Source organism: Asterias rubens, chromosome 2, assembly GCF_902459465.1.
Source record: "Asterias rubens chromosome 2, eAstRub1.3, whole genome shotgun sequence".
In the NCBI taxonomy this organism is placed as follows: Eukaryota; Metazoa; Echinodermata; class Asteroidea; order Forcipulatida; family Asteriidae; genus Asterias; species Asterias rubens.
Window position 1 is genome coordinate 22,205,833 of NC_047063.1, and position 26,643 is coordinate 22,232,475.

At 38.7% G+C, this 26,643-nt stretch overlaps 2 protein-coding genes across 2 annotated transcripts; both read right to left on the reverse strand.

The window, feature by feature from the left end:
* Positions 1 to 3,198: 3,198 nt before the first annotated feature.
* Positions 3,199 to 12,830, reverse strand: LOC117306846 (ADP-ribosylarginine hydrolase Tri1-like). The gene is made up of 9 exons (XM_033791397.1): positions 12,516 to 12,830; positions 11,309 to 11,527; positions 10,624 to 10,773; positions 10,041 to 10,184; positions 8,744 to 8,898; positions 7,870 to 8,038; positions 6,989 to 7,144; positions 6,131 to 6,261; positions 3,199 to 5,168 (listed from the first exon to the last, which is right to left on the reverse strand). Exons 2-9 carry the CDS (start codon positions 11,504 to 11,506, stop codon positions 4,793 to 4,795), a joined length of 1,479 nt encoding a protein of 492 aa, XP_033647288.1. The 5' UTR covers positions 11,507 to 11,527; positions 12,516 to 12,830; the 3' UTR covers positions 3,199 to 4,792.
* Positions 12,831 to 15,566: 2,736 nt separating this feature from the next.
* LOC117307122 (non-structural maintenance of chromosomes element 3 homolog) lies at positions 15,567 to 26,633 on the reverse strand. Its single transcript, XM_033791783.1, has 11 exons — positions 26,489 to 26,633; positions 25,317 to 25,451; positions 24,398 to 24,502; positions 22,996 to 23,059; positions 22,407 to 22,489; positions 20,710 to 20,822; positions 20,318 to 20,397; positions 19,643 to 19,688; positions 18,317 to 18,382; positions 16,389 to 16,503; positions 15,567 to 15,806 (listed from the first exon to the last, which is right to left on the reverse strand). The coding sequence occupies exons 2-11, from the start codon at positions 25,428 to 25,430 to the stop codon at positions 15,669 to 15,671; spliced, it is 924 nt and encodes a 307-aa protein (XP_033647674.1). The 5' UTR covers positions 25,431 to 25,451; positions 26,489 to 26,633; the 3' UTR covers positions 15,567 to 15,668.
* Positions 26,634 to 26,643: the final 10 nt, after the last annotated feature.

Below are 26,643 nucleotides of genomic sequence, written 5' to 3' on the forward strand. Positions count from 1 at the left end.
GTTGGGAAAGTACTGAGTGCACTGCACTCAAACCAATTACCTCTTTAGTATGTAATACTAATTAGTAATTAATTAATTAATTGTTTTACTTCGACTGACAATGTTTTAGAAAGTTCACTTTCACTTTCCAAATGCTTTCAAGGCTATATATAGGCACAATGCAGTTTTTTCTCTCTCATTACAATTTTAGGCACAATGCGGTTTGTTTTCTCTCATTATAATTTTAGGCACAATGCATTTTTTTTCCTCTCATTATAATATTTGATTCTTTTAAATGTTGTTGGTTGTTTTTAATGGACTGTAATTAATGTAGTAAATGGACTTTTAGACAAATAATGTTTCTACCATTCAAAATTACTAAGCAAGCCTATACGTATTGGAACATTTTACCCAGACAAAAACAAACATTTGAACAGTTGTTTCCTTCGGTGGTCGCCGCGCGGCATCTCAGATGTTCCAACGTTTCTCGGATCGATGATCAATTCGGTATAGATATAAATAAGTTTATAATACAAACATAAGAACGTTATAGGATCAGATAAAATTTAAAACAAATCTACAAAAATCAGGCCTACTAAATAAACAGGTAAAAGGAAGAAAAAATCAGAATGAAAGAAAAATTCCAACCCACAAGGAATCACATCTAAAAAAAAATGGTAAGTTAAAACTTTCACGAATTAGGTGTGAAAGCTGTTTTATTTGTACCCGAATCTATCATAAATAACCTAACTTATACACACGGGGTAAAAAAAAACAAAACAAAAAAAACCCGTAAATAATAATACTGGACTCCCTGTTTAAAAACATTTCTTTAAACCATTCTCTTTTCAAATTGATACATCACGACTTTTAGAAGTAAGTTTTAGTTGACAAAATGGCGGAGAGAAGAAAAATAACCCCAAAAGTATCTCGCAAAAGGTTTGGGCTATAAGTGGCGCGAATCTACAGGTTTGGGCTATAAATGTGTAAAACTCAAATTCACTTCAAATTGCTGCACAGCTCTGTTGCTGCCACACAATGCCCCACGGGCATATGACTGTGAATAGGGCATACAAAGCAAAATATATACAACTGTTATCCAAAAGGGTATTTTACATACAATTTTGACACACCAATTGTCCAATGTACACAAAATCCCTGTAAACTACATCACAGCCCAACGCATATCCTTTGTATTTTTAAAACCATTGGAGCATACAGTGGGCGTGGCTTATGCTGGCTTTAAAGTCATGTTTACACAAACGGGAGAACATTTTACTGCCATTTCATTACATTGTGTATTTCCATTTTATCAGTTTAAGTTTAAACTTCATTACATGCTATATATACAAGATATATAATGGCAGTGTCAATGTTAATCTTAAAGATGCTATGTCAGATTTTTGGCCCCAAACATTAAAAAATAGATTTTTTTGAGTGAATGCCATTTCAAAGAGTATCACCCGTTCTAACTTTTACTTATAATGGTCAGGAACCATGACAACAATTTAAAACGTTTTTTATAAATCACATAAGAATTGGTCACATGATATATTGTCGGGATCCCGACAAAAACTCATTTTGAGCACTTTATTTCACTGCTACTAATAATTGGCAGACTTTTTTGAGCAATGGCTCAAATGAAAGCTTGTAACTTTCTCGACCCCCATCAAAATACCTATTGAATTTTAAATCAAAATTTTTTGGTCAAATCGGCCAAAAATCTGACATAGCATCTTTAACATTACAATAATTCTCCCTTTGATATTTAAATGAATATAAAACATTAAACTATATGCATAATTGCAGAATCCATCACTTTTTTAATCAAAATGAAACTTCTTGATGTCCATTAAAACCTTCAATTTAATTAACTATTTGGCAATAAAACAAATTAATGAAATAAATAAAGCATTGCACATCCAAAAAAAATTGTGTATACATTTGTCGTCTTGTGTACTCCTTGGAATGAGGAAAATTAATTCATCCTTTCCAAGACAAAGGTCAAGTTTCTATGCTTCCAGTGCCCAATTTTATACAGCCTGTAAACACAAAAGCTTGACACAGCTCAATTCCAGAAACCAAAGTTGCCCTTAAAAGACACCGACTGGTGTGTACCTGGGAACTATCGATTTTTGAAAAATTTACATTTACCTCACATTTATCTCAAGATTTGTCTTTGTTAGTTAGATCAGAAAAAGCATTTTATTTTTGTAGAAAAACAATATTGCAACATCAGTTACAAGAAACCACATTCATAGAGCTACTTAAGCAGAAAATATTGCTTGACACAATTCTGCTAAGCAGAAATGAGCAGGATGCAAGTCACAAATTTATGTAACATGGCAGTTTAGGTGTTTACCTTATATTCTGCTAAGCATAATTTTGTTGAGCTTAACTGCATTTTGTGCTTCAGCAGCTCTATGAAATTGGGCGCAGGGCTCAAATCCACAAGACTCAGGACTTACAGATGACAAGTTTTACAAAACCAGAATCAAAATTAGTTGAACAAGCACTAAGCCAAATAAAATTAAAACCAGTTGATCGTCCCCTCCTTCATCCTTTTTAGAGGTAGCATCCTTTTTTCACCTATTTTTGTTTTACCCTTTTTTTCAAAAGAAAAATTTTCTGTGTATTTCTTATTCAAACAAATCTTTGAAGAGCTTGTACATAAAGTGATGACTTTAAACTAAAAAAGTGGTGGCCAGTTCAAAAAAATAACAAGGCCCTCATCTTAAAAATAAAACTTTAAAAAAAAACCTGGACAATCAACTTTTTTTTTTAAATTGCCCTAACAGATGATCTAACTTATCTAATAAGTAAGTATACTCCGATAATTAAGAAAATAGAAAGATATTTATCAGACTCGTAGTCAAACTCTTTTCGCAAAGTTGTTACACGACGAGGAAGCCTACTATTAATAAATTGAAAAAAAACACAAGACCACCGGCCCAGTCCAGTCATGAGTTTACTGGCCTGATGTTTAATTCACTAGCCTCAGGCCTGCGGCAGGCCAGTGTTAATTTCGAGCCCCGACTACTCATTATATAGGATACCAACTGGCCTCTTGTCATCTGGGCAAGCTTGTCAGTATGGTCCAATAGTAAGCCATCTGGGCTCAATCTCATGGCTCTGCTTACTGCTGAGTTCTGTGCTTATGGTCACCATTCTGTAAGCGCCGATTCTTTGCCCCAGCTGTGTAGGCAAAGAATTCCTTGTGAAGCATGAATCGGAGTATGGATGCACACAAGCAAAAATTCCCTGCTAACCGGTGAAACACGCTTGACATTTAAGCAAAGCATTTCTTGCTTCCGCAAGTGCTGATTATTTGCTTACACGGTAAGCAGAACCATGAAATTGGGCCCTACTCTTGAATGACGGGAGTCGAGGGTAAGACTACAACCGGGTAAGCTGCCCGTGTTTTCCCCCCACATGATTCGAGAGAGCACTGAAGATAAAGTGCTGATAACATTGGTGTAAGGTAAATCAAAAATAACATAAACACAAATATTGCCACATCCCTTCTGACAGAGACATGTATTAAAACTTAATGGCAAGATATTTAAGATTGGTATACTTTTCAAATAACAGCAGCAGAGAATTTGCATTTCTTTGCATTTTTGCAAAACACTGAAACAAAAAATGAATTTTTTGTTCAACCTTTCCGACAGGTATAGGAATTTTTTTTTACAATAAAAAACTGTTTTGCAATAAATTCGTGCAAATATTGTTATCAGTTTGCTATTTTTATTTTGTCTCGCCCCCAAAAATAGTTTTGCATCATTCCAAACAGAATTGTTAATTTATCAAGGTTCCATTGAAAAAAAGTTGAACTGAAGTATTTGTTAGTCACTTTTCAAAATTACTTGTAAATATTTTATAGTTAACTATATTATACTGTACATATCTCTTTTTTAATCTAAGGGTATAGTGCACGTTATTATAAAATATATGAATACAAAATATATTTCATCTATTGTTATGTTTCTAATTTTAACACTCAGTTTTCTATTCTAAAAAATGATGGATTAACTTTTAGTTGTCATGATGGCTGAAAAATGAAAAAATATTTCCTTTCTGTGTGCGACATTTGTCTCAGCTTGAACACTCAAACACAACTTTAACCAAAATTGTGTTCAGGCATTCTCCAAAAATGCTAACTTTGTTTTGGTTTTCCCCACAAGCCAATATGGTGGCCCGCTGGCTTGTGACCAATAAAAATAACTTCAGGCCACCAAATACACCAAAAACGATAGACCGGCCAGATAGTGGTCTAGACTGCCCTCAAAATATTACAGTAGGGCCACAAAAGTTTCTGGCGAGCAAGTAATGTGTATTTTACCCTGGTCCTGCCGTCTACGAAGCACTTAAAAAACTACACAGTAGTAAACTTGCGAGTACAACCATGTACATGTACAATATCTCTTTTGAGGGAGAGTTGGCTCGGAAAAGAGCCATTGTGGTCTTGACGTTTCAAACAGTATACTCTGCTCGTCATCAGGAAAATAACATGAATGTTCCAGCAAGTTTACTATTCAGTATTTATAGTTACTTCCTACTCTTCACACCATGTTCCAAATGCCGTTTAGCTCTTAAAGTTAATATTCAACGATTTCTTCACCTTCTCACAAAAGTACAGTAGCACACATTAAAAATGTTGCTTTGTTCATCAATTTCTGCAAAAGAAGTTTTGAAACATTCTTACAACTGAGAGTGATGTAGTTAGTGCAACACTATACGTCTAACTTTTTCCTGTTTTGTTGTCCTAATCTTATTTAGGGGTTGGGGTTTCTAAATTTCACTTGTTGTGATCTTATGATGTTTCTTCAAGTTTCCTTTTAGCTCCTCCATCGATCTGGGGATCATCTCCTACCAAATCCACTTGACCTTTGACCTCTATCTGATCAGTGACCTTCGATGACTCATTTTGGAGTTCAACTTCAGAACTGCCACCCTGTTGGGCATCTGCGTTAGACTCAGTTTTGACATCTGAACTTTGATCTTTGACCTCTGCAGAGTGCAATGAGGGTACGCTATTAGTTCCATCTGATGTCATTCCCTCTGAATGTTGGGCTTGGTTTTCAATATTGTCCGTTTCCGAAGACCCAGCGGCCTTCAAGATGCTTTCACTTTGCGGTGCATCTACAGGTGTCCCACTGCCCTCTGATTTGATACCCATCTCAAAGTACCTATAACAGATACGGACAACTTATGGTTAACAGTTGAATAATGACATCTCCCTGTTTGAAATACATGACCTGGTGGCGATTTCAAAACAGAGCTTGGATTGATCTTAAAGCCATTGGACCCTTTCGGTACAGAAAAAAACAAAGAAAGTTCACAGATTTACACATAATTTACAGGGTTTACAGAATGTAATGGTGAAAGGCTTCTCTTGAAATATTAGTCCATGAAATGCTTTACTTTTGGAGAAAACGGTAAAACAATATAAATTCTCGTTAGCGAGAATTACGGATTTATTTTAAACACATGTCATGACACGGCGAAACGCGCGGAAACAAGAGTGGGTTTTCCCTTTTTTTCTCCCGACTCCGATGACCGATTGAGCCTAAATTTTCACAGGTTTGTTGTTTTATATATAAGTTGTGATACACGAAGTGTGGGACTTGGACAATACTGTTAACCGAAAGTGTATAATGGCTTTAACTGAAAATCGATCTTGAATACAAAGCAAAGCGTGAAGACAACTCATTGTAAAGATGAAATTAAGTGCTTTGTGAAATTGAGCCTAACAATAGACCACGTCCAAATAGATGGATGCAATACGCGTCATTGGCCACCATATTTGATGAATTGTGCATGCGTGAAGAGCTACCATTGGCTAAGAGTCACGCGTAGCGCGTACATACGTGCACTTTTCCATTGTTTTATATAAAAGATGGAGGTCGATGAAGCGTACTGCAACCCATCTATAGAGCATGTGATCTCATTTGAGTAGGGCGCCCTCAACCAGAGGTCAAAAGAAGGTTGCTCATTGGCCTGTCCTGTAGTTTCAATTCGTTTGTCAAACCACTGGACAATATCATCAACAGTAGGGGGTTTAATTATTTCTTCATCGCGTCCCTGTCAACAGTTTCCCTCTTGAGGCATTCACTTATATTTACCCTAGACGCATCGGGATATCTCTTACCTGACGAGTATGTCATCCAGCCATTTCTTGTGGGTCAGTTCATTTCTCCAGGTGGGGGGAATCTTCTTGTACCCGAGCTTGCATCCGAGCAAAGCGCCCGCAACAGCCCCATTTGTGTCGGCATCACCTCCCTAGACAACAGGTTCAAACAAATGTAAATGGGACTTATGGTAATAGTTGTTTATTAAAGGCAGTGGACACTATTGGTAATTACTCAAAATAATTATTAGCATAAAACCTTTCTTGATTACAAGTAATGGGGAGAGGTTGATAGAATAAAACATTGTGAGAAACGGCTCCCTCTGAAGTGACGTAGTTTTCGAAAAAGAAGTAATTTTACACAAATTTGATTTCGAGACCTCAAGTTTAAAACTTGAGGTCTCGAAATCAAGCATCTGAAAGCACACAACTTCGTGTGACAAGGGTGTTTTTTCTTTCATTACTATCTCGCAACTTCGACGACCGATTGGGCTGAAATTTTCACAGGTTTGTTATTTTATGCATATGTTGAGATACACCAACTCTGAAGACTAGTCTTTGACAATTACCAATAGTGTCCACTGCCTTTAAGCACTTTTAGAATATTGTAGCAACGTGTCTTATAATATTAAGTAGGCTTGCGGTAGCCCCATATGTAAATGAATTTTGAGTAGTGTTGGTTCTAAAAATGTACCAGTGGTTGACAATTAAACGTTTCGATCAGTCTTCTCCCTGAAGATGATCGGAGCATACTGACCAAAACATTGAGTCAACAACCATCAGACTAAAATAAGGAAAAAACACCATACTTGCACTTTGACAACTAGATTTAGGAAGGGCTCATAAAACATTCAGGAAAACATTCAGATGAATAATTACCTCCAATGTTATAGCCTCGATGGCGTCCCTAAAGTTTTTCTGTCTCAAGGCCCAGAATCCTGCGCCAAGACATTTGAAGGTATACCCAATTCTCTGTCTGTCGTCCAGCTTCAGTTCTGGAAGTGATGCGTTCATATGAAACTTCAACTCCTCAACCTATTTAATAATAATAATTTATAATAATAATAATAATTGATTTGTATATAGTGATTTGAATATATCTTCGATCTTGTGTTTGTACCGCAAAATTCAAGTCTCTTCTCAAAACTTATCTTATGTCACAGGTTTTCAATGACTTATTTTGTTGTGTCTGTTTTTCTTTGTGTTGTGTTTTGTTTTGGTTTTACTGCGCCTTGAACACCCAGCAGGGTGGATATGTGCGCATTACAAGTCTTCTTCTTATTATTATTATTATTATTAGTGCTTTCTCAAATTGCTTCAAACATAATTAACCCTGGTCACTGGGCCATTTAATTAGTTCCTTAAACCATCTCGGCTCCCTGGGGAGTATACAGCCTATGCAACAAATATGCGCTAAGCTAAATCAGTCACAAGAACCATCTCTGCCCTCACAGGTACCCATTTACCCCTTAGAGAGAGACAATTTTAGTCAAGTGTCTTGCCAGGGACACAAGTGTCACAACCGAGACTCGAACCCACACTCTGCTGAACAGAAACACCAGAGCTTGAGTTTTGTGCTAAGACAATAAAATTGTGTTCTTATATTAGTTCAAGTCTCTTCAAGTCTTTCGTTTTGATTCTGGCCCGGTAAATCAAATCCCGGTCCATTAAATAGTCTGAGCTACAAGTCCGGCAGTCTTGGAACATTTTCCACCAAAATTCAAGCCTTGTAATGACCCTTGACCCTCTCCAATGCTTACCTGCCTTTCTTTCAAATTTCCCTCATCGTCCCTCAACAGACACTCCTTGGCGTAATCAAACGCTGCCTCAATGAGACTATCCACCTTGTAACTGCCGTTGGACTTCCTATGCATCCCCTGCAGCATCATCGCAATGGCTGTTGTTACGGCAACGCACGATGCAACACACCTGAAGAGGTCCAATAAAAGTTTAAATATAACTAATGACTAAATCATTCTGATAAAAAAACCTCTTAAAGGGACTTGAACTGTAACCCCAATGAAAATAATCTGTCTTTGAGTTTGATTTGGGTTTAAAGAAAGAAAAGTTTACTAGAGCGGGAGTTGAACCAACGACCTCCAGATTAAAGTGCCAGCGCTCTACCAGCTGAGCTATCTAGCCATATGTTCAGAAGAGGAATACCCACATAGTTAGAGATGGGACTGAACACTCAATAAAATGCTTTCTGATCAGAGGCAGAATGTAACAAGTCTCATGTTGTATAATGCATGTAAAAGAACCCACTACTAATCACCAAGCTTCTTGGCTAGGTCTCAATAGGGAACTTAGAATTGTTTTGATTTAGTAACCGTATTTTTTTTATTTTATTATTTTTTTTTTTGGGGGGGGGGGAGTATTGGAGTATAAACAACTTATTTACAGAGTTCCCTGGTGCTCATTTGTGGAAGAATTTCAAGAGCAAAGACAAAACAAAAAAGGTAACATGAAATAACTCCATAGATTAATTCTAAAGACTAGGGCGCTCCACAAGGAAGTTTGTGTACAAAGTATATGGGAAACTGTTATGTGCAGGGACAAAGGAGAGAACATAAAATGCTCTATAAGGATGCAGTTTGAGAACATCAAGAGTTTTAGAGAAATAGAAACGTTTACCTTGGGTCTGCATGTGTGACTTTACAGAAGACTTTAGTGTTGCTGATGACTTGCTGAATGTCATCAAATCGATGAACTCCAGCGATGGACGTCCTCATCACACCCCCATTAGGCGCCACAAATCTACTACCCATCTCCCATACCGTCTCAGCAACCTGACATTAAGACACAAACACAATAGAGATGCAGTATAATAGTAATAATAAGCCACTCTTATATAAAGCGTATTACACACGGAGTCCCAATGCGCTGTACAAAGTGAATTGAGAACAAACAAACAAAAATTAGTCAGAGTTTTGAGAAGGAGTTTAAATTGATCCAGAGATGGGCATCTTATGTTATGAAGAAGAACCGGTATGTGGAATAAAGCTGTTGGAAAGGCTCTTTGTTCTACATCTCTGCAAATCAAGAAGTATGGGTAAGAAGAAGCAGAAAGTCTGGTTTCACGCTCAAACATTTTGACAGGAGGACATACAGTCCCAACCAAAATGCTTGGGCCACCCACTCCTAACGTTACATAAAACCATTCCCTGTACACTTCCAACTGACAACATTAAAAATCATTCTCTCCCCCGATCCCCATTCCCCCCACCCCCCCCCCCCCTCATTGCTGACTGTAACGCAGGAGACTGTCAACCAGAACCAACATTGAAAGGGGGCAGGGGAGCCCAACGAGATATGGCCGGGATTGTAGGTCGGACACACTGGTGGCACATTTACCATGAAAGTATCTGTAGAAACACAGAATCTTTTACACTACAGACCTACGGTTCAGTGGGAAAGAGGCTGTAATGTATGATTAGTGTGACACTCTTAAAGTATGATCAGTATGATTAGTTTTAAGGAATATTACAGAATTGGTTTTGCTAGCAAAAAAGTTGCTGGCAGTGTAAGCACTTTATGTAATCCACCATATACATAAACTGACAAACCTGTAGAAGTTCGCGATCGATTGGCCATGGGTCACGAGAGAATAGTGAAATCGCGATTACAAATTTTGCATGGCGGCATCGATGACAAAACAAAAATGAATAAAATGCAAACTCCAAAGGCCAAATTAGATTATTTATTTCTCATCAAATATGAAATTTCCGACAGAATTATTCAAGGGATGTTTTCTACTATCATATCTGTGATCTTCACGATTTGTTTCTTACCAATTCTGTAAGGTTCCTTTAATGATGAGTTTAATAGTGCAACCCTCCATTCCAACAGAATCAAACAAATTGTGCACGTGGAAGATTGCTTCTCCATATTTATATGATCTGCCGCCTGCAAGTGAGTGCACAGACTGTACCTTATGTGGATCTGTTTTGAAGTTGTCGCTACGTAAGACCTGGCCTGTGGTCCTTCCTAGACCCATCCCACAGGTGTCTCCAAGCTCTGCAAAACCGCTACACCGCCAAGTTACAAGCTTCTCAGCAAAATCAGTTGCAACTGCCTGTAAGAAACAGCAACTATTGTTGTACTTTGACAATGATGACATTTTTCGGAAAATATCTTTTTTTTAAAATGAGAAATCGGTTAACATCACAAGGCCGGACGGCCACTTCATGGTGAGGGATGCAGTTACCTGATTGGTTGCTTTGGGCTGTAAAATGCGGCTGTTATGAATGGCTATGGTTGAAAAGACATTTCAAAAGTAGAATTAGATTCACGTTAATATCCCTTGAAATTGTTCACTTTTTGTATATGACAGAACCCGGTCTGCTATTTTGCAGAACAAACTTTTTGACCCAAAAATATGGAAGACTGTACGTTCTGCTGATTGTATAGTTTCCAGAGGCAAAGTTATGTTTTTTTACAAGCAACAATTTGAGTAAATTCATCTTTGATTTTATAACCAGTAATATGACAAAGCAATTATTTAAAAAAAGTACCTGTCCATCGTTCTCCATCAGTGATTGGAGGATTAAGATCATCTGATCGCTGTCATCTGTCCAATCAGCTTCCGGGAAGACCATTTGATGAAAGAATTTTTCTGCTGTTATGGCTTTCATGGAGTATTCCAGATGCTTGCCACTGTAATACTGCCAAATAACAGAGAAGGGTTGTTGTCAGTATACATTTTAGTTTTATAATGTAAAATAATTTTTAACTCACCCTGTTCTATTATATTAAAAGCTGAGAGCGTCTCAAGCTGAACCACTCAGAAGAGTAATTTTCACATGGTGCTACTGCAAACCTCACCTAACTATACTCCCACTATGCAAAGTTTCAAATCCAACTTATAAATTTGTTATAACATGACCACAATAAAATTCGGATGTAGTGACCAGGCGTCGCCTTAACTGGTTTGGCCATGTTATCAGAATGCCAGACTACAGGCTACCCAATCTGGTCTACTTACTCTACTACAATGACTTTCACACTCCACGCCAACGAGGACGCCCACCATTGCGCTGGAAGGCTCAAGTACGGGAAGATGACATTATTACACTTCATGATGCAGAGCAAATAGCTATGAATAGACTTGAATTATGGGGAATATTTTCCAAGGAGGCCAAGGGACACCCAGTCCTACTCAGCTAAGACAGTAAGTAAGTATATTATATAATAGCTTACTTTACAAGCTTGTTCTTTGTTGAGGAACTCTGTCATAAGACCAATGGCGTCCCCGATGCAGTTGCCATAGATCGTCCCCAGAATCTGGTCCTGTAGAATGTTGCTTGGGTCGACAATCAGCGTTAGTTTATCATCGTTACTTTTGTCTCTCCCCCACGTCGAGACTTTCCCTCTGAGATATGATTGTGCTTTACCCATAATGGTTCAGCACTAATCATGCTTTCAAAATAAACAAATAAAAGTAATAAGGTTCTTGTTGTTGTGACTAGACCTTATGCACATGACGTCATTTCAGTACGGCACCCCCACATTGAGGTCAAAAGGAGGTTGTTCATTGGCCAATCTATGTGCGTTTTGATTGTTTCGTCACCGTTTAACCTCAAAGATGCCGGCTGGATGACGTCAATGCATAAGGTCTATAAGTTACCCACTTAACAGGGTTCACATTTAATTGTTTCTGTGACTAGCTGGGTGGGAGGCTAGTTGAGTTAGCATGTCATTTGATTGACTAGTCCGCCAGTTTTTATCCACTGATCCATGCTTGACAACTGTTTTATAAATTTATAGTTCCCTTTCATTTCATTTTCAACAAAATTGGGCAAATGTAACGATTGGTCACTTGGTGTTTTATAAAATAGTACTAGTAGGGGGCACTCAAGAAACAAACAGATGGAATAACCATGGAGGAAGAATGGACTAGAACTGGCCAGATTCAACTTGCCCCACTGGAAAAGTTTTGGTATCATGCAACCACTTTTTCATTCGATATGAAACAACATAGTTATCTATAATTTACCTCAATGAGATATGAATCTTTATGATTCCTTTTTGTAAAAATGAGAGAAAAAGTGGTGGCATGATACGGAAAGTTATCTTGCCCCCCCCCCCTTGGCCCAGTACCCCTTCCCCCAAAATATTGCTTTTCTAATTTTTTGTTTCATGATGATGAATGAATGATGAATGAATTATTATGAATCTTCAGTTCAGAATCTTCAGAAATTATACTGCATGAAAACGCCTTGGAACTTCAAATTGAAGGCTTTCTAAAATCTAAACACACAGTATGAATGTGTCAAAAGTAACAGTTCGTTCACCTGCTGAGAGGATTATATTCATGAGGTCCATTATAATGGAATAACGGAGCCAACGTAATTTGTAAATAAACGGCATTCCATAAAAAACACAATTCCAAAAAGAGCACACCAACCTGTTCCGACACGAAAATTGCGTTTAGTAGACTCTCCCTTCAGCAGTATGTTCCGAACATCACCACTACACTAGTTGTAGTGCACTAGTACCTAGTGTAGTAGTAGACAACTATTTTTCGCAAGCCCAGCTTGATACATAGTGCAACCATTGTGCAACCACCTCTCCTTTTAAAACAAGCTGCTCACGGAAATCCTGATGAGTAGGACTAAATAGTGTATAGGTGCCAAAAATAGCACAATGATGTATTTTGTAGCAGCTTATCTGTTTGACCTTGATACGGTCGAACGCTTTTAGATTCGGGTTGTAACTTGCATGCTCTCCTCTGTAGCGCTGTGTTGTTTTGGGTGTGGGTGTTCTGTGGTGTGGGAACAGGGCGCCCTCTTCAGTCAAATTACCCCTTTAAATAATTTGTTGCTGATGAAATGCTCAGTTTGGGTCATGACTCAAACAGTAATGAATGGGAAAGAAAAGGGTGCGGGGGGGGGGGGAGAACAAACAAAATAAGTCTCATAAGTGAAGTCTCATAAGGCCCCATAGGTGAACTTAACCAATGTAAAACTCCAACTAGCCACGAGGAAAGCTCGACTCCTTTGTACTGAAAAGAACCCAGAGTACTTATTGTGAACACAGAAGAAGGCATTAATGACCTTTCCTCCTGAAAAATTAAATTTCAGGCCTTAGACACTGAAACTAGCTTCTAAAACAAAACTTATATGATATATTTAGTAAATGCTCACTCATTATAAAGAGTGTATGTAAGAATAAAACCGTGTACCTCTTGCCGTCTTGAGGCCACACTTCTACTTCTACTTGGATACCTGGTAGGGTCAATAAGACAGGACAAAAAGCCAAGGGAATGATCACTCCAAAATAGAAGGAATGGCCACAAAATATTGAATCAGACAGCAACTAACAATCATTTTCTGTTAAAACTGTAAGATATATTTTATTTTACAAAACTTTACACTTGGCACAATAATAGAAAAAAAAGTACATGAACATAATATTAACAAAATGGCTACACACCTATAACCAGACATCACTATGTTCCGAAACCCCTAGTGTATTTTCATAATCTTAAAGACATTTGGTAATTGTCAAACATCCGTCTTCTCACTTGGTGTATCTCAACATACGCACAAAATAACAAACCTGTGGAAATTTGAGCTCAATTGGTCGTTGAAATTGTGAGATAATAATGGAAGAAAAAACACCCTTGTCAGACGAAGTTGTGTGCTTTCAGATCTAGAAGTCTTTTATTATTTTAGTGAGAAATCACCTCTTTCTCAAAGACTACGTTACTTCAGAGGGAGTCGTTTCCCACAATGTTTTATACTATCAACAGCTCTCCAATGCTCGTTACCAAGTCAGTTTTTAAGTTACTATTTGTTTTGAGTAATAACCAAACGTGTACCTTCCCTTTAACCCAAACCTGAGCCCTAACGTGTAGATCATCAGTTTTTTTCACCGGAACATAGAGTTGTCGGAACATAGAGTTGTCGGAACATAGAGTTGTCCGATTATAGAGGAGTCACCAACAAAATAAAGGTGTTCTTCTTTTGCTACAGGGTTTAAAGGCAGTGGACACTATTGGTAATTACTCAAAATAATTATTGGCATAAAACCTTACTTGGTGACAAGTTATGGGGAGAGGTTGATGGTATAACAAATTGGGAGAAACGGCTCCCTCTAAAGTGCCATTGTTTTAGAGAAAGACGTAATATTCCACGAATTTGATTTCGAGACCTCAGATTTAGAACTTGAGGTCTCGAAATCAACCATCTAAACGCACACAACTTCGTGTGACAAGGGTGTTTTTTCTTTCATTATTATCTCGCAAGTTCGATGACCGATTTAGCTCAAATTTTCACAGGTTTGTCATGTAATGCTTATGTTGAGATACACCAACTGTGAAGGCTAGTCTTTGACAATTACCAATAGTGTCCACTGCCTTTAAGGCCAGAATTGGTCGAATTGCTCCACGCAGAATACGCACACGCTCATTCAACCAATGGAATGCGTTCTCTTTGTGTCGTTATCGTTCTCGTTATCACTGCAGTGGGACCGGGCCTTAAGTCTCAATTAACCATACGAAAAAAGAAAAAAAAGGATAACTAAATGAAAATCCACAGCCTTCTCATGAAATACATTCATGCATTCGTACAGGCCCAATGGTCAGAAATGCCACAAAGTTGTACAAAAAGTGTTTGCTTGCCATCACTATCAGCCCCATACAAAAAAAGCCTGACGTTCCCCTATTCCCCTACCTGTACACACACTTGTATATTTCATTAGAAAGGTTTATTAACTTCTCCCAGGATAGTTTGCGCAAAACCATAACTTTCTATGATAAAAAATTGATCCACAGTTTTTTTGTTCCTAAGATAGGGTTAGGGCAAAATGGCCCATAACAAACAAGTTAATCATAATTGTCTTTACCCCAATGCGACTTTATAATCAGCCTTTAATGTTTTCCCATGGCATAACTAAAGCAAAACCTTTCAACCAACAAAAGAAAAAGTAGAATACTTATTTCTGATTCCTGCCCAAAATATATGCTCATCTCATATCAAATATTGCTACAGAGCTCAAAGGCCATAACTTGAAGACAACAAAATGCTAACGGGCCTCAAAATAACCCACGGCACCCACATCAATAGACCGATCCATTAAAGGAACACGTTGCCTTGGATCGGACGAGTTTGTCTATAAAAAACGTTTGTAACGATTTTTTATAAAATGCATATGGTTGGAAAGGTGTTTTAAACGTAGAATACAATGATCCACACGAATTTGCCTCGAATTTGCCTCGAAATTGCGTGGTTTTCCTTTTACTGTGCATACTAACACGGTCGGCCATTTATGGGAGTCAAAATATTGACTCCCATCAATGGCCAACCGTGTTAGTCGAAGAGGTAAAAGGAAAACCATGCAATTTCGAGGCATGTTTGTGTGGATCATTGTATTCCACTTTTACAACATCTTTCCAACCATATGCATTTTATAAGAAACGGTTACAAACGCCTTTCAAAGACCAAGGCAACGTGTTCCTTTAAGCTCCACCCCATTGCCATAGTCCCAACTCTTTGTGGAATCGACCCCAATGCCTTTAACAGCTTCATGAAGTCGGTGCATGGTCTTAACTGCCTCCTCAGTCCGATTCGTCTGATTCATCAGATCCTGATGCAGACTCTTCATCCTCATCAGTCTGACTTCCTGACCTTTCAGAATGGAGTACCTCCCGGTACTGCTCCTTCCATGTGCTCATCTCTGTGTTGTCTCCGTACATCTAGCAAGGAAATAGTAACAATAGTATGATAGAGTATAAAACATTGTGAGAAACGGCTCCCTCTGAAGTAATGTAGTTTTCGAGAAAGAAGCCATTTTCCACGAATTTGACTTCGAGACCTCAGATTTAGAATTTGAGGTCTCGAAATCAAGCATCTGAAAGCGCACAACTTCGTGTGACAAGGGTGTTTTTTCTTTCGTTAATATCTCGCAACTTTGACAACCGATTGAGGACAAATTTTATGCATATGTTGAAATACACTAACTGTGAAGACTAGTCTTTGACAATTACCAATAGTGTCCAGTGTCTTTACACTGAGAAATCACATCCCTGTTGGACTGGTCTCCCTGCACGGTTTGAAGGGTGGATACAGAGAACAGCTGTTGTCCAATGATCTGCCTCCCTTTTATGAGTGTGACGTCATATGCAATGGGTCTATAGTTCAAATTTGTTGTATTTATATTCATATTTAAATTTATATTTTTACATAGTTTTTAACGATTCCTGTAAGTGGCGGCTTTCCGCTGTTGGATATCAATAAATAAAAAAAATAAAAAAAATAATTAATCGGGAAACACTCACCTTACAGACAAACTCCAGGACACTTCTCATAGTGACCTCTGCATTGGCTCGGAGACCCCATTTAAACTGATACAATGCAGGGTCTGTGTTGGGTATCTTACTGTAGTCTAAATACCTGGGGGGAGGGAGGTTCAGACAAAGAAAATAACATTGAACATAAATAAGGGAATAAAAGGGTAGCGACGAAGTCTTGACCTCTGCATTGGCTCGGAGACCCCATTTAAACTGATACAATGCAGGGTCTGTGTTGGGTATCTTACTGTAGTCTAAATACCTGGGGTGGGGGGGGGGTGGGGGATGGTTCAGACAAAGAAAATAACATTGAACATAAATAAGGGAATAAAAGGGTAGCGATGAAGTCTTGACCTCAGCATTGGCTCGGAGACCCCATTTAAACTGATACAATGCAGGGTCTGTGTTGGGTATCTTACTGTAGTCTAAATACCTGGGGTGGGGGGGGGGGGTGGGGGATGGTTCAGACAAAGAAAATAACATTGAACATAAATAAGGGAATAAAAGGGTAGCGACGAAGTCTTGACCTCTGCATTGGCTTGGAGACCCCATTTAAACTGATACAATGCAGGGTCTGTGTTGGGTATCTTACTGTAGTCTAAATACCTGGGGTGGGGGATGGTTCAGACAAAGAAAATAACATTGAACATAAATAAGGGAATAAAAGGGTAGCGACGAAGTCTTGACCTCAGCATTGGCTCGCAGACCCCATTTAAACTGATACAATGCAGGGTCTGTGTTGGGTATCTTACTGTTGTCTAAATACCTGGGGTGGGGGATGGTTCAGACAAAGAAAATAACATTGAACATAAATAAGGGAATAAAAGGGTAGCGACGAAGTCTTGACCTCTGCATTGGCTCGGAGACCCCATTTAAACTGATACAATGCAGGGTCTGTGTTGGGTATCTTACTGTAGTCTAAATACCTGGGGGAGGGAGGTTCAGACAAAGAAAATAACATTGAACATAAATAAGGGAATAAAAGGGTAGCGACGAAGTCTTGACCTCTGCATTGGCTTGGAGACCCCATTTAAACTGATACAATGCAGGGTCTGTGTTGGGTATCTTACTGTAGTCTAAATACCTGGGGTGGGGGGGGGGGGTTCAGACAAAGAAAATAACATTGAACATAAATGAGATATAATTGCAAATTGAAAATGGGAAACAATCAGACAGGCAAACTTTATGGTCAGTGAGTTTTGTGGTCAGGTAAAAAGCAGTTAAGTACCCAGATGACTACTGAAGACACTGGACACTATTGGTAGTTGTCAAAGACCAGTCTTCTCACTTCATCTCAACATATGCATTAAATAACAAACCTGTTTAAATTTGAGCTCAATTTGTCGTCGAAGTTGCAATAAAGAAATACAAGAAAAAACAACATCGTCACAAGAAGTTGTGTGCGTTTAAATGGTTGATTTCGAGACCTCAACTTCTCAATCTGATGTCTCAAAATCAAATTCGTGAAAAATTACTTCTTTCTCGAAAACCATGTCACTTCTGAGGGAGCCGTTTCTCACAATGTTTTATACCATCAACCTCTCCCCGTTACTCGTCACCAAGTAAGTTTTATGCTCATAAAAAAAACCCACAAAAACAAATGAACAATTGCATCTGGATTATTTTTAAAACCTCAATTCTCCCACCCCAAGTCTGGAGGGGAAAGCAAATGCTACTCAAAACAAGACTCAAACTGGTCCCAATTTCATAAATATTTTAAGCAGAAAAAGCAAAAAAAAAAAAAGGTTGGGGCACCAGTTGCATCAAGTGACTTGGGTACAAAGTGACCGACATTCGGTTAGTGATTTAGAATTCAGGGGGTTATGGGTTCAAATCCAACCCAAGTGTTATGCCTGCATATTATCCCCCATAGGACTAGGCGGTAAAACCAAAGTATTGAATTTATTATGACTTACAATTGCTTTGAAGCAAACTCGGATGTCACCAGTTTCTTGAGATCACCAAACAATTCATGGTTCTTTCTGAAAAACATCAACAGACCGTCAAGAATATCATCAGTCAGCTAACAGGTTATTACATTTCTGACAGTTGAATGGGCAGTGAATTAGAAGGAAAATTAGTTATCAGCATACAAATCAGCTGTGCAGAATGACTTGGTGGTTATATACATGGTGTATAAGGCAGGGCGTGGCCAAAATATGCCATCTGCGTACCGACAGACACGGCAAAACTTCTTATTTGATCTTACAAGAGTCACTTAATCATGAAGACCAATGCAGAACCAAACCATTACAAAAATAGCTTGAGTCACCTGGAAGTGGTATTTTGTCAAAATAAAGCTTTTGTCACTAACATAAAGTGTGTTTTGATGAGTGGAATGTGAATGACAGTTAACTAAGATTCTAAAAAATTAGTTCTTATCTTATTTACAAGTTTAAGAGTAGGCCCCGACCCTAGAGGACGCTGTTCGTGACGTCAATCGAGGCGCAATATTTGAAGAGAAAATGCTGCACAGCACTGAAAAAGACAACGGACCGGACCACTAGGCACTATTGCTCTTGTGAGTCTGACCAGCCATGCAGACTGACCCCATCTTCAGTTGTTTTACTGCATCCTGCAGCAATACACTTGGCCGGCATTGCCGGAAAAATGCAAGAAAACAACTTTTTTCGAAAGGTACAAACTCACGACTTCGACTTGTATGTACTTTGCACGTGTGTTTACTCTACGCATCACGGCAAACTCTACCTCGATTGACGTCACAAAAGGGGTAGGCGGAGTCAACCCCCTAATAACTTTATCTATTTTTCAAACATATAAATCGTCTACAAAATTGTTTTATTGTTACTCAACATATACTCTTATGTTTGAAAAAACAAAAATTATTATTCCAGGTGACTTTAAGAAATCACTGTGCAGGGTTTTCCAGAGCAATTTCTCCACACAGAAATTTGACCTCTTGTTTTCCATTCCACAGCAGCAAGTACGACCTACACCATAAGGGTATTAACGATGTAATAATAATATATAAACTATGAGAATATATCATCAAAGTGTAATCCTAAGTGTGAAAACAAAGTTAATAAACACGGGTCAACGTCTGTTGGTATCCCTCCCAATGTTGTAAACAAGCAGACTTTGTGTCTTGTAAGACTATCCTTCAAAACCACAGTACATGACACTAAATGGGAAATCAGGTTGTATGAGGGATATGTCATAGAAAAAATTGAGATCCTATGAAATCCAAGCTTTTGTTACGTAACAATAATAATGAAACTCACTCTTCTTGTCGAAGGCCCAACTTCTCCAGTGTGTGCCAAAGGACAACTGCAAACAAAAATAAAAAATTGAAAATCCATCAATCACATGTGTATTGAAGTAGGTCAGGTTACTCCCAGGCCGTGTTCGGCCGCTAAGCATTTTGGTACAAGCCGCTTCTGGTTGCTTTTGTCTCTTGCATTGTTGTACTCTCCTGCAAGCTTTGATGCTGTCTTGGGGAGGGTGGGTGGCAAATTCAGTTTGTGCTCTGTGACTGTGCTGTCAAGTTGGGCTTATCAGATGATGATAATGTCAATTTTTCCTGAGATAAATTGGAAGCTCCATCCCTCTTATAGCTGGCAGTGCTCTCTAGAACCCTGTCAGATTTGTTGCAATGACTACTGTTACCCTGTTCCAAACCTGAACAGCTCTTGGGAAAGGGCTACAGAGGTAGCAGTCAACTCTGGCAAATGGTTGCCCATTTGTGAGACTATGTTGATTGGCCTGGTTGCGTCGACTTGGTCGTCTGATTTTTACAGGGTTAAGATCAATCTTCAAGCCTGGACTTTCCTCTTTGAGAGGGCAATGCCATTTCATTTGGTTAAGGACACTTCCATCGGAAAATCTTAAAGTCTATGGGAAACTTTTGAAGGGGCACCAAGGCCAGGACGAGGGGCAACAGAGGCAATGTTACTTACCTTCAGTGAGAACTCCTCCATTCATGAAGATGAGGCTCAGTATCACCAGAAGGAGACCAACCTTGGGATCTTCAGAGGAACTGTACAGAAGAGAAAAACAGAAACACTGATCAGGGCTGGCATTAGGGGTAAAATTCCACACCAACGCTGCGCTTGTAGTAGACATTCAGACGTTCAAGACATAGAATCCAATTGGGTCCAATTTCATTAAGCCTGTAGTAAGCACAAAACACTTGCTTAGCAAATAAAGGTTACCCGCTAAAACATTAGAAAGTTACAATTGCTGCGACTTGTACCTTGATCATTTTTTGCTTAGCCAAGAACTTTGCTAAGCTGAATTTTCTGCTTAACAGCTTTTTGTAATTGGGCCTAAGAGGATCCAAGTTTAATACCTGTCTATGAAGTCTCCTTGTGCTTCTGTCTCTATTCTGTTCAGAAGTATGTACATCTTTGTTGAGCTTTTTCCAGTTTTATGTACCAACTCCACAAGGTCCAAACCAAATGCCTGTAATTTTGGGATAGAACTAAGTTGTTTAAGGTTATTAAGCAGATATTATGAGTTTCTGATTGCTTTGTATGCAGTTGAATTTCATCAATTTAGGCAAGATTTGAAACTGCATGGTGGGAATTATACAACAAACACTTTGTACATGAGTATGATTTGAAACTTTGCATGATGGAGATACAATTTAATAAGGTTTACTGTAACACCATGTACATGAGTAGGATTTGAAACTTTGCATGGTGGATACAATCTAGTAAGGTTTGCTGCAACACAGTGTACATGAGTAGGATTTGAAACTTTGCATGGTGGAGATACAATCTAGTAAGGTTTGCAGTAACACCATGTACATGAGTAAGATTTGAAACTTTGCATGGTGGAGATGCAATCTAGTAAGGTTTGCAGTAACACCATGTACATGAGTAGGATTGAAACTTCGCATGACGGAGATACAATCTAATAAGGTTTGCAGTAACACCATGTACATGAGTAGGATTTGAAACTTTGTATGGTGGAGATACATCTAGTAAGGTTTGTGGTAACACCATGTACATGAGTAGGATTGAAACTTTGCATGGTGGAGATACAATCTATAGGTTTGCAGTAACACCATGTACATGAGTAGGATTTGAAACTTTGCATGGTGGAGATACAATCTATAGGTTTGCAGTAACACCATGTACATGAGTAGGATTTGAAACTTTGCATGGTGGAGATACAATCTAGTAAGGTTTGCAGTAACACCATGTACATGAGTAGGATTGAAACTTTGCATGGTGGAGATACAATCTATAGGTTTGCAGTAACACCATGTACATGAGTAGGATTTGAAATTTTGCATGGTGGAGATACAATCTTGTAAGGTTTGCAGTAACACCATGTACATGAGTAGGATGTGAAACTTTGCATGGTGGAGATACAATCTAGTAAGGTTTGCAGTAACACCATGTACATGAGTAGGATTTGAAACTTTGCATGGTGGAGATACAATCTAGTAAGGTTTGCAGTAACACCATGTACATGAGTAGGATTTGAAACTTTGCATGGTGGAGATACAATCTAGTAAGGTTTGCAGTAACACCATGTACATGAGTAGGATTTGAAACTTTGCATGGTGGAGATACAATCTAGTAAGGTTTGCAGTAACACCATGTACATGAGTAGGATTTGAAACTTTGCATGGTGGAGATACAATCTAGTAAGGTTTGCAGTAACACCATGTACATGAGTAGGATTTGAAACTTTGCATGGTGGAGATACAATCTAGTAAGGTTTGCAGTAACACCATGTACATGAGTAGGATTTGAAACTTTGCATGGTGGAGATACAATCTAGTAAGGTTTGCAGTAACACCATGTACATGAGTAGGATTTGAAACTTTGCATGGTGGAGATACAATCTAGTAAGGTTTGCAGTAACACCATGTACATGAGTAGGATTTTAAACTTAGCATGGTGGAGATACAATCTAGTAATGTTTGTGGTAACACCATGTATATGAGTAGGATTTGAAACTTTGCATGGTGGAGATCAAATAATAAAAAAAATAAAAAATAAAACCAAGGTTTTAAAATGGTTCTGATTTTACCATCTTGAGCTTCCTCTTGGTTCTATCCAGAACGTGCGGCAAAATTTTGCGATACTCGGCCTTCAATACATGCTTGGTAATATCTGAAAAAAAAATTATTATATATTTTTGGTAATGACACCAAGGATGCCTCGTAAGTGAAATTAATTGCTGTAGCTTGCAAGCCTAATGGAACCTGTAAACAAGGCTGCTTGCTGTGTCAACCAGAAACACTGAGTGTTAACCCGTACTCTTCCACGGCAAGTGTTCAGGATTCTTTTCCTTTAGACAGCACCATGTGATGGTTTACAGGCGCTGTGGCGCAATATGTAGCCAATCAAATTAGAAACCCTAGGGCGAACCTTTTCTCTTTACAAGTGCACTGGGTGCTTGTATGTGCATTCACAACACACATTCAAAGGATGCAGCAATAATATAGTAAAGTGTCTTGCTCAAGGACACAAGTGTCATGACTGGGACTCAAACCCACACTCTGCTGATAATTAACACCAGAGCCACACCAATTCCAAAGTCTATTCTACGCTATGCTTCATCAAAAACATGACAAAATACGAAGAGACTGGGGGGGGTTGTCTATGACATCACTTACCTCCCCTCTTTATTGGGATTTTCTTTTGTTCCATTATCAGCATGTATTGTACCAACTCACCAACCTTCAAAACAGAATGGTAGAAAACGAAGAGCACTGAACATTAAATAACCCAAATGAATTCAGCAAAGCTTAACCATACAATATGATGAATATATGTCAACAGGAGTTTTCTTCGTATCGCCATTCTCTCTTCGCGGCCGGCCAACAGTAGCTATGCCAATATTGTATCAAGCTATACATAACGTACCAATTAACACAAAATCATCCGCTAAGACGAGCCTCATACCGATCGCAAGTTAGGAGAATGATGATTCTTGGCGCAGAATTCGGCGGTAAGCAGGGCCATGAGGCCCGTCCAAGTGGGTCCAGTGATTACTTCGAGACAAGGGCCCAAGTTCATAAAGCCTGTAAGCACAAAAACTTGCTAAGCAGAAACTACTATCGCTTAGCAGAAACAGGTTACCTGCCAAAACTACATTAAGATGTTATTGCTGTGACTGATGCCCCACTACATTTTTGTTAAGCAAAGAAATTTGTTATGTAGTATTTTTTGCTTAACAGCTTTATGAAATTGGGCCCTGGAAAGGTTAATTGATTAAAGGCAGTGGACACTATTGGTAATTACTCAAAATAATTAATAGCATAAAACTTACTTGGTAACGAGAAATGGGGAGAGGTTGATAGTATAAAACATAGTGAGAAACCGCTCCCTCTGAAGTGGAGTAGTTTTCAAGAAAGTAGTAATTTTCCACAAATTTGATTTTGAGACCTCAGATTTAGAATTTGAGGTCTCGAAATCAAGCATCTAAAAGCACACAACTTCGTGTGACAAGGGTGTTTTTTTTCCCATTATTATCTCGCAACTTCGACGACCAATTGAGCTCAAATTTTCAAAGGTTTGTTATTTTAAGTTGAGATACACCAAGTGAGAATACTGGTCTTTGACAATTACCAATAGTGTCCAGTGTCTTTAAGGAGTGTTTATTGCCAAGATCTATGATGGTGTTGTGATGCTGCTCCTCAGAACAATACCATTTGTACGAATTACTCAATACAAAGACTCACGGAAGACGATTTGTTGTTAACTTCTTCTGCATGCAGTCTATTTATTTCTACATATGTCTTTTAACATAGAAGTGCACCCTAAGGTGCCCTAGATAAGAATAACTCATTTACTTTCCCCATCCCTCTTTTATTTCCCTTCAACTCCTTGAGGAGTGGTCATTCCTGGAATGAGGCAAGAACCACATCCTTGAGTCCAGGTAGGTCACTGACCACTGACCTCCACACCCACCTCAGTATTCTAGGAATACCCATTACTACCACAATGACCTTCTCACCACCAGGCTCTGGGTGAAAGTTCGGTCATGACTAATAATGACATCACAGATGGACTGACCTTCCTTTCGATGAGTTCTGGCGTGAGTTTGGCGACTGCTCTTTCAGCTTGAGTCATGCTCTGAGTCTGTTGCTGGCTTTGACTGGCGTCCATATCCTCCTCTCCCTGTGCAAAAACAACGATCAAAACAAACTTATATCGACACAGGGAATTGCGTTTGTACAAAAAATATATACAAACCTGAAAATGGGGACAACTATCAGAGACTGTAGCCCATTTTCAGTTTTTTTGTGTATGTGTGTCTGTGCATCTCTTCATGGACCTGAGCTTCTATCTTAACCTACAGCTTACATTTGTCAAGAAAAAATTATTATAATTTTTGTCTTCAAGTCTAAATCTTTGTACCAAAAGAATGGAGTTCAAATGTCAAATTTTGAGTCGCACAAATATCTTTCAATCCTGCAGAGTATCACACATATTAAACAGAAGAGCGAAAAAGCTGTATTCTCATTCTGAAATAGTCTCTTCTCATTTTGATTCTGGGGTGTATTTCATAAAGAGTTAAGACTAGTCTTGTTTCGAGTTAGGAGTTACTCGTCCTAACTTAGGACTAGCCTTTAGTTTTTAATATCTCCTAGCACTAGTCCTAAGTTAGGACTAGTCCTAAGTTAGGACTAGCCCTAACTCTTTGTGAAATCGACCCCTGGTCTTTCAATGGAATCCTGGTCAAGTACCGGTAAAAAACCCGAGCTGCAAGGGGTGGATTTCGCAAAGAATTAAGACTAGTCTTATTTCGAGTTAGGGCGACTTACTCGTCCACACTTGAGACTATAGCCATACGTTTTTAATATCTCCTAGGACTAGTCCTAAGTTAGGACTAGTGCTAACTATTTGTAAAATCGACCCCTGGCTGCAGGCTTGTGGATTTCCCCCCAAAGACAAGCCCCGGCGGTGCTAAAAAATAAACTGCTTGACATACCGAGCTGGATGCTGATGATGACTCTACCACAGCAGCCCTTCCTTTTTGCCGTCCCTTCTTTGGTTGTGACTTCTGCCTTTGGGACTGGCTCGCTCCTGCTGCTCCACGAGGCATTGTAATAGAGGTTTTTCTTGACTCAAGTTAAAAAAAACAAAACAAATTTGAATAGAATTTTGAAGCGATTGGGTAATTCAAACCCTTTATCCTCTTGACGGGTCGACCAGAGACGGCAACTAAAAATTTGAGCAACCTTTTTATGAAAAAATATGTTTAATTGGGAGTTATTTTAAACTCTCCATCCTCTTGACGGAGATGGGCGGGCAATGATTATCGCAACTTCTGGGGATGGGTCAGGAAAAAAAAGTGAATACCGAGCAGAAAATTGCCTTTTTTGAAGAAATTATTGAACGTAACTCAACAAAAGGGAAATGCAAGCATTATGAATGTATATTGAGTAGGATGGGGAATGCTTTAGGTAGGTGTACAGTACACAGGAAACTTCAGTTCTGGCTGGCTAACGGTCGCAAAACTTTCACCCATCAACGCTGATTTGAAAAATGTATAGCGTTAAAAAAGCCCTAAATATATGACCCTTATAAGGCTCATAGGGGAGCCTTATAGTTTCTAGAAGTACCCGTCAAGAGGATCAAGGGTTTGAATTACTCAATAGCTTCAAAATTCTATTCAAATAATTGTTCAATGATTTCTTTCAACACAACACCCCTCCAGCCATGAAACGCCAAGGCCCTCGGGTAAACAACTCCAAGGAGATTGCTTGCGCGTCGCGCGTAACATGTGATGTGGCACAATTGTTCCAGCCATTGCCCTCGACCAATACAAATAGGAATGAAGAACAAAATATAAGCACAGGTGCAAGCTTGCGTGTCACAGGCCCATGTTTCAACACTTTTTACTGGTGTTATATCATCCGTTATAACATCCCCATGTGATGCCCTCTCGACCAATCAGAATGGATAACTGTCCAAGGTATTTATGAATCTCATTTCACGCCCTCTTCCTAATAATCAACAGGGAATAATTATTGTCATGCACCACCAATTCATTTCCATTTGTCAGTTTGTTTATGTTTTTAATTTAATTTTAATGTTTTGTTTATTATTTAATCTTTAGCTATTCCATGAAAAGTAATCACACTTTCCATGTAATCTTACCTCTGTGCTTTTGAATTAAAGTTGACTATGTATTTTAGTGCATGTCGACAAGAGTGAAGTTTGCAAGTTGATAACCAACATCAGGAAAGTTCTGTCAAAAGGAAGAACAGAAACTCCAGGCCTTTCCCTCATTTCCAAATCATGCGCGAAATTGT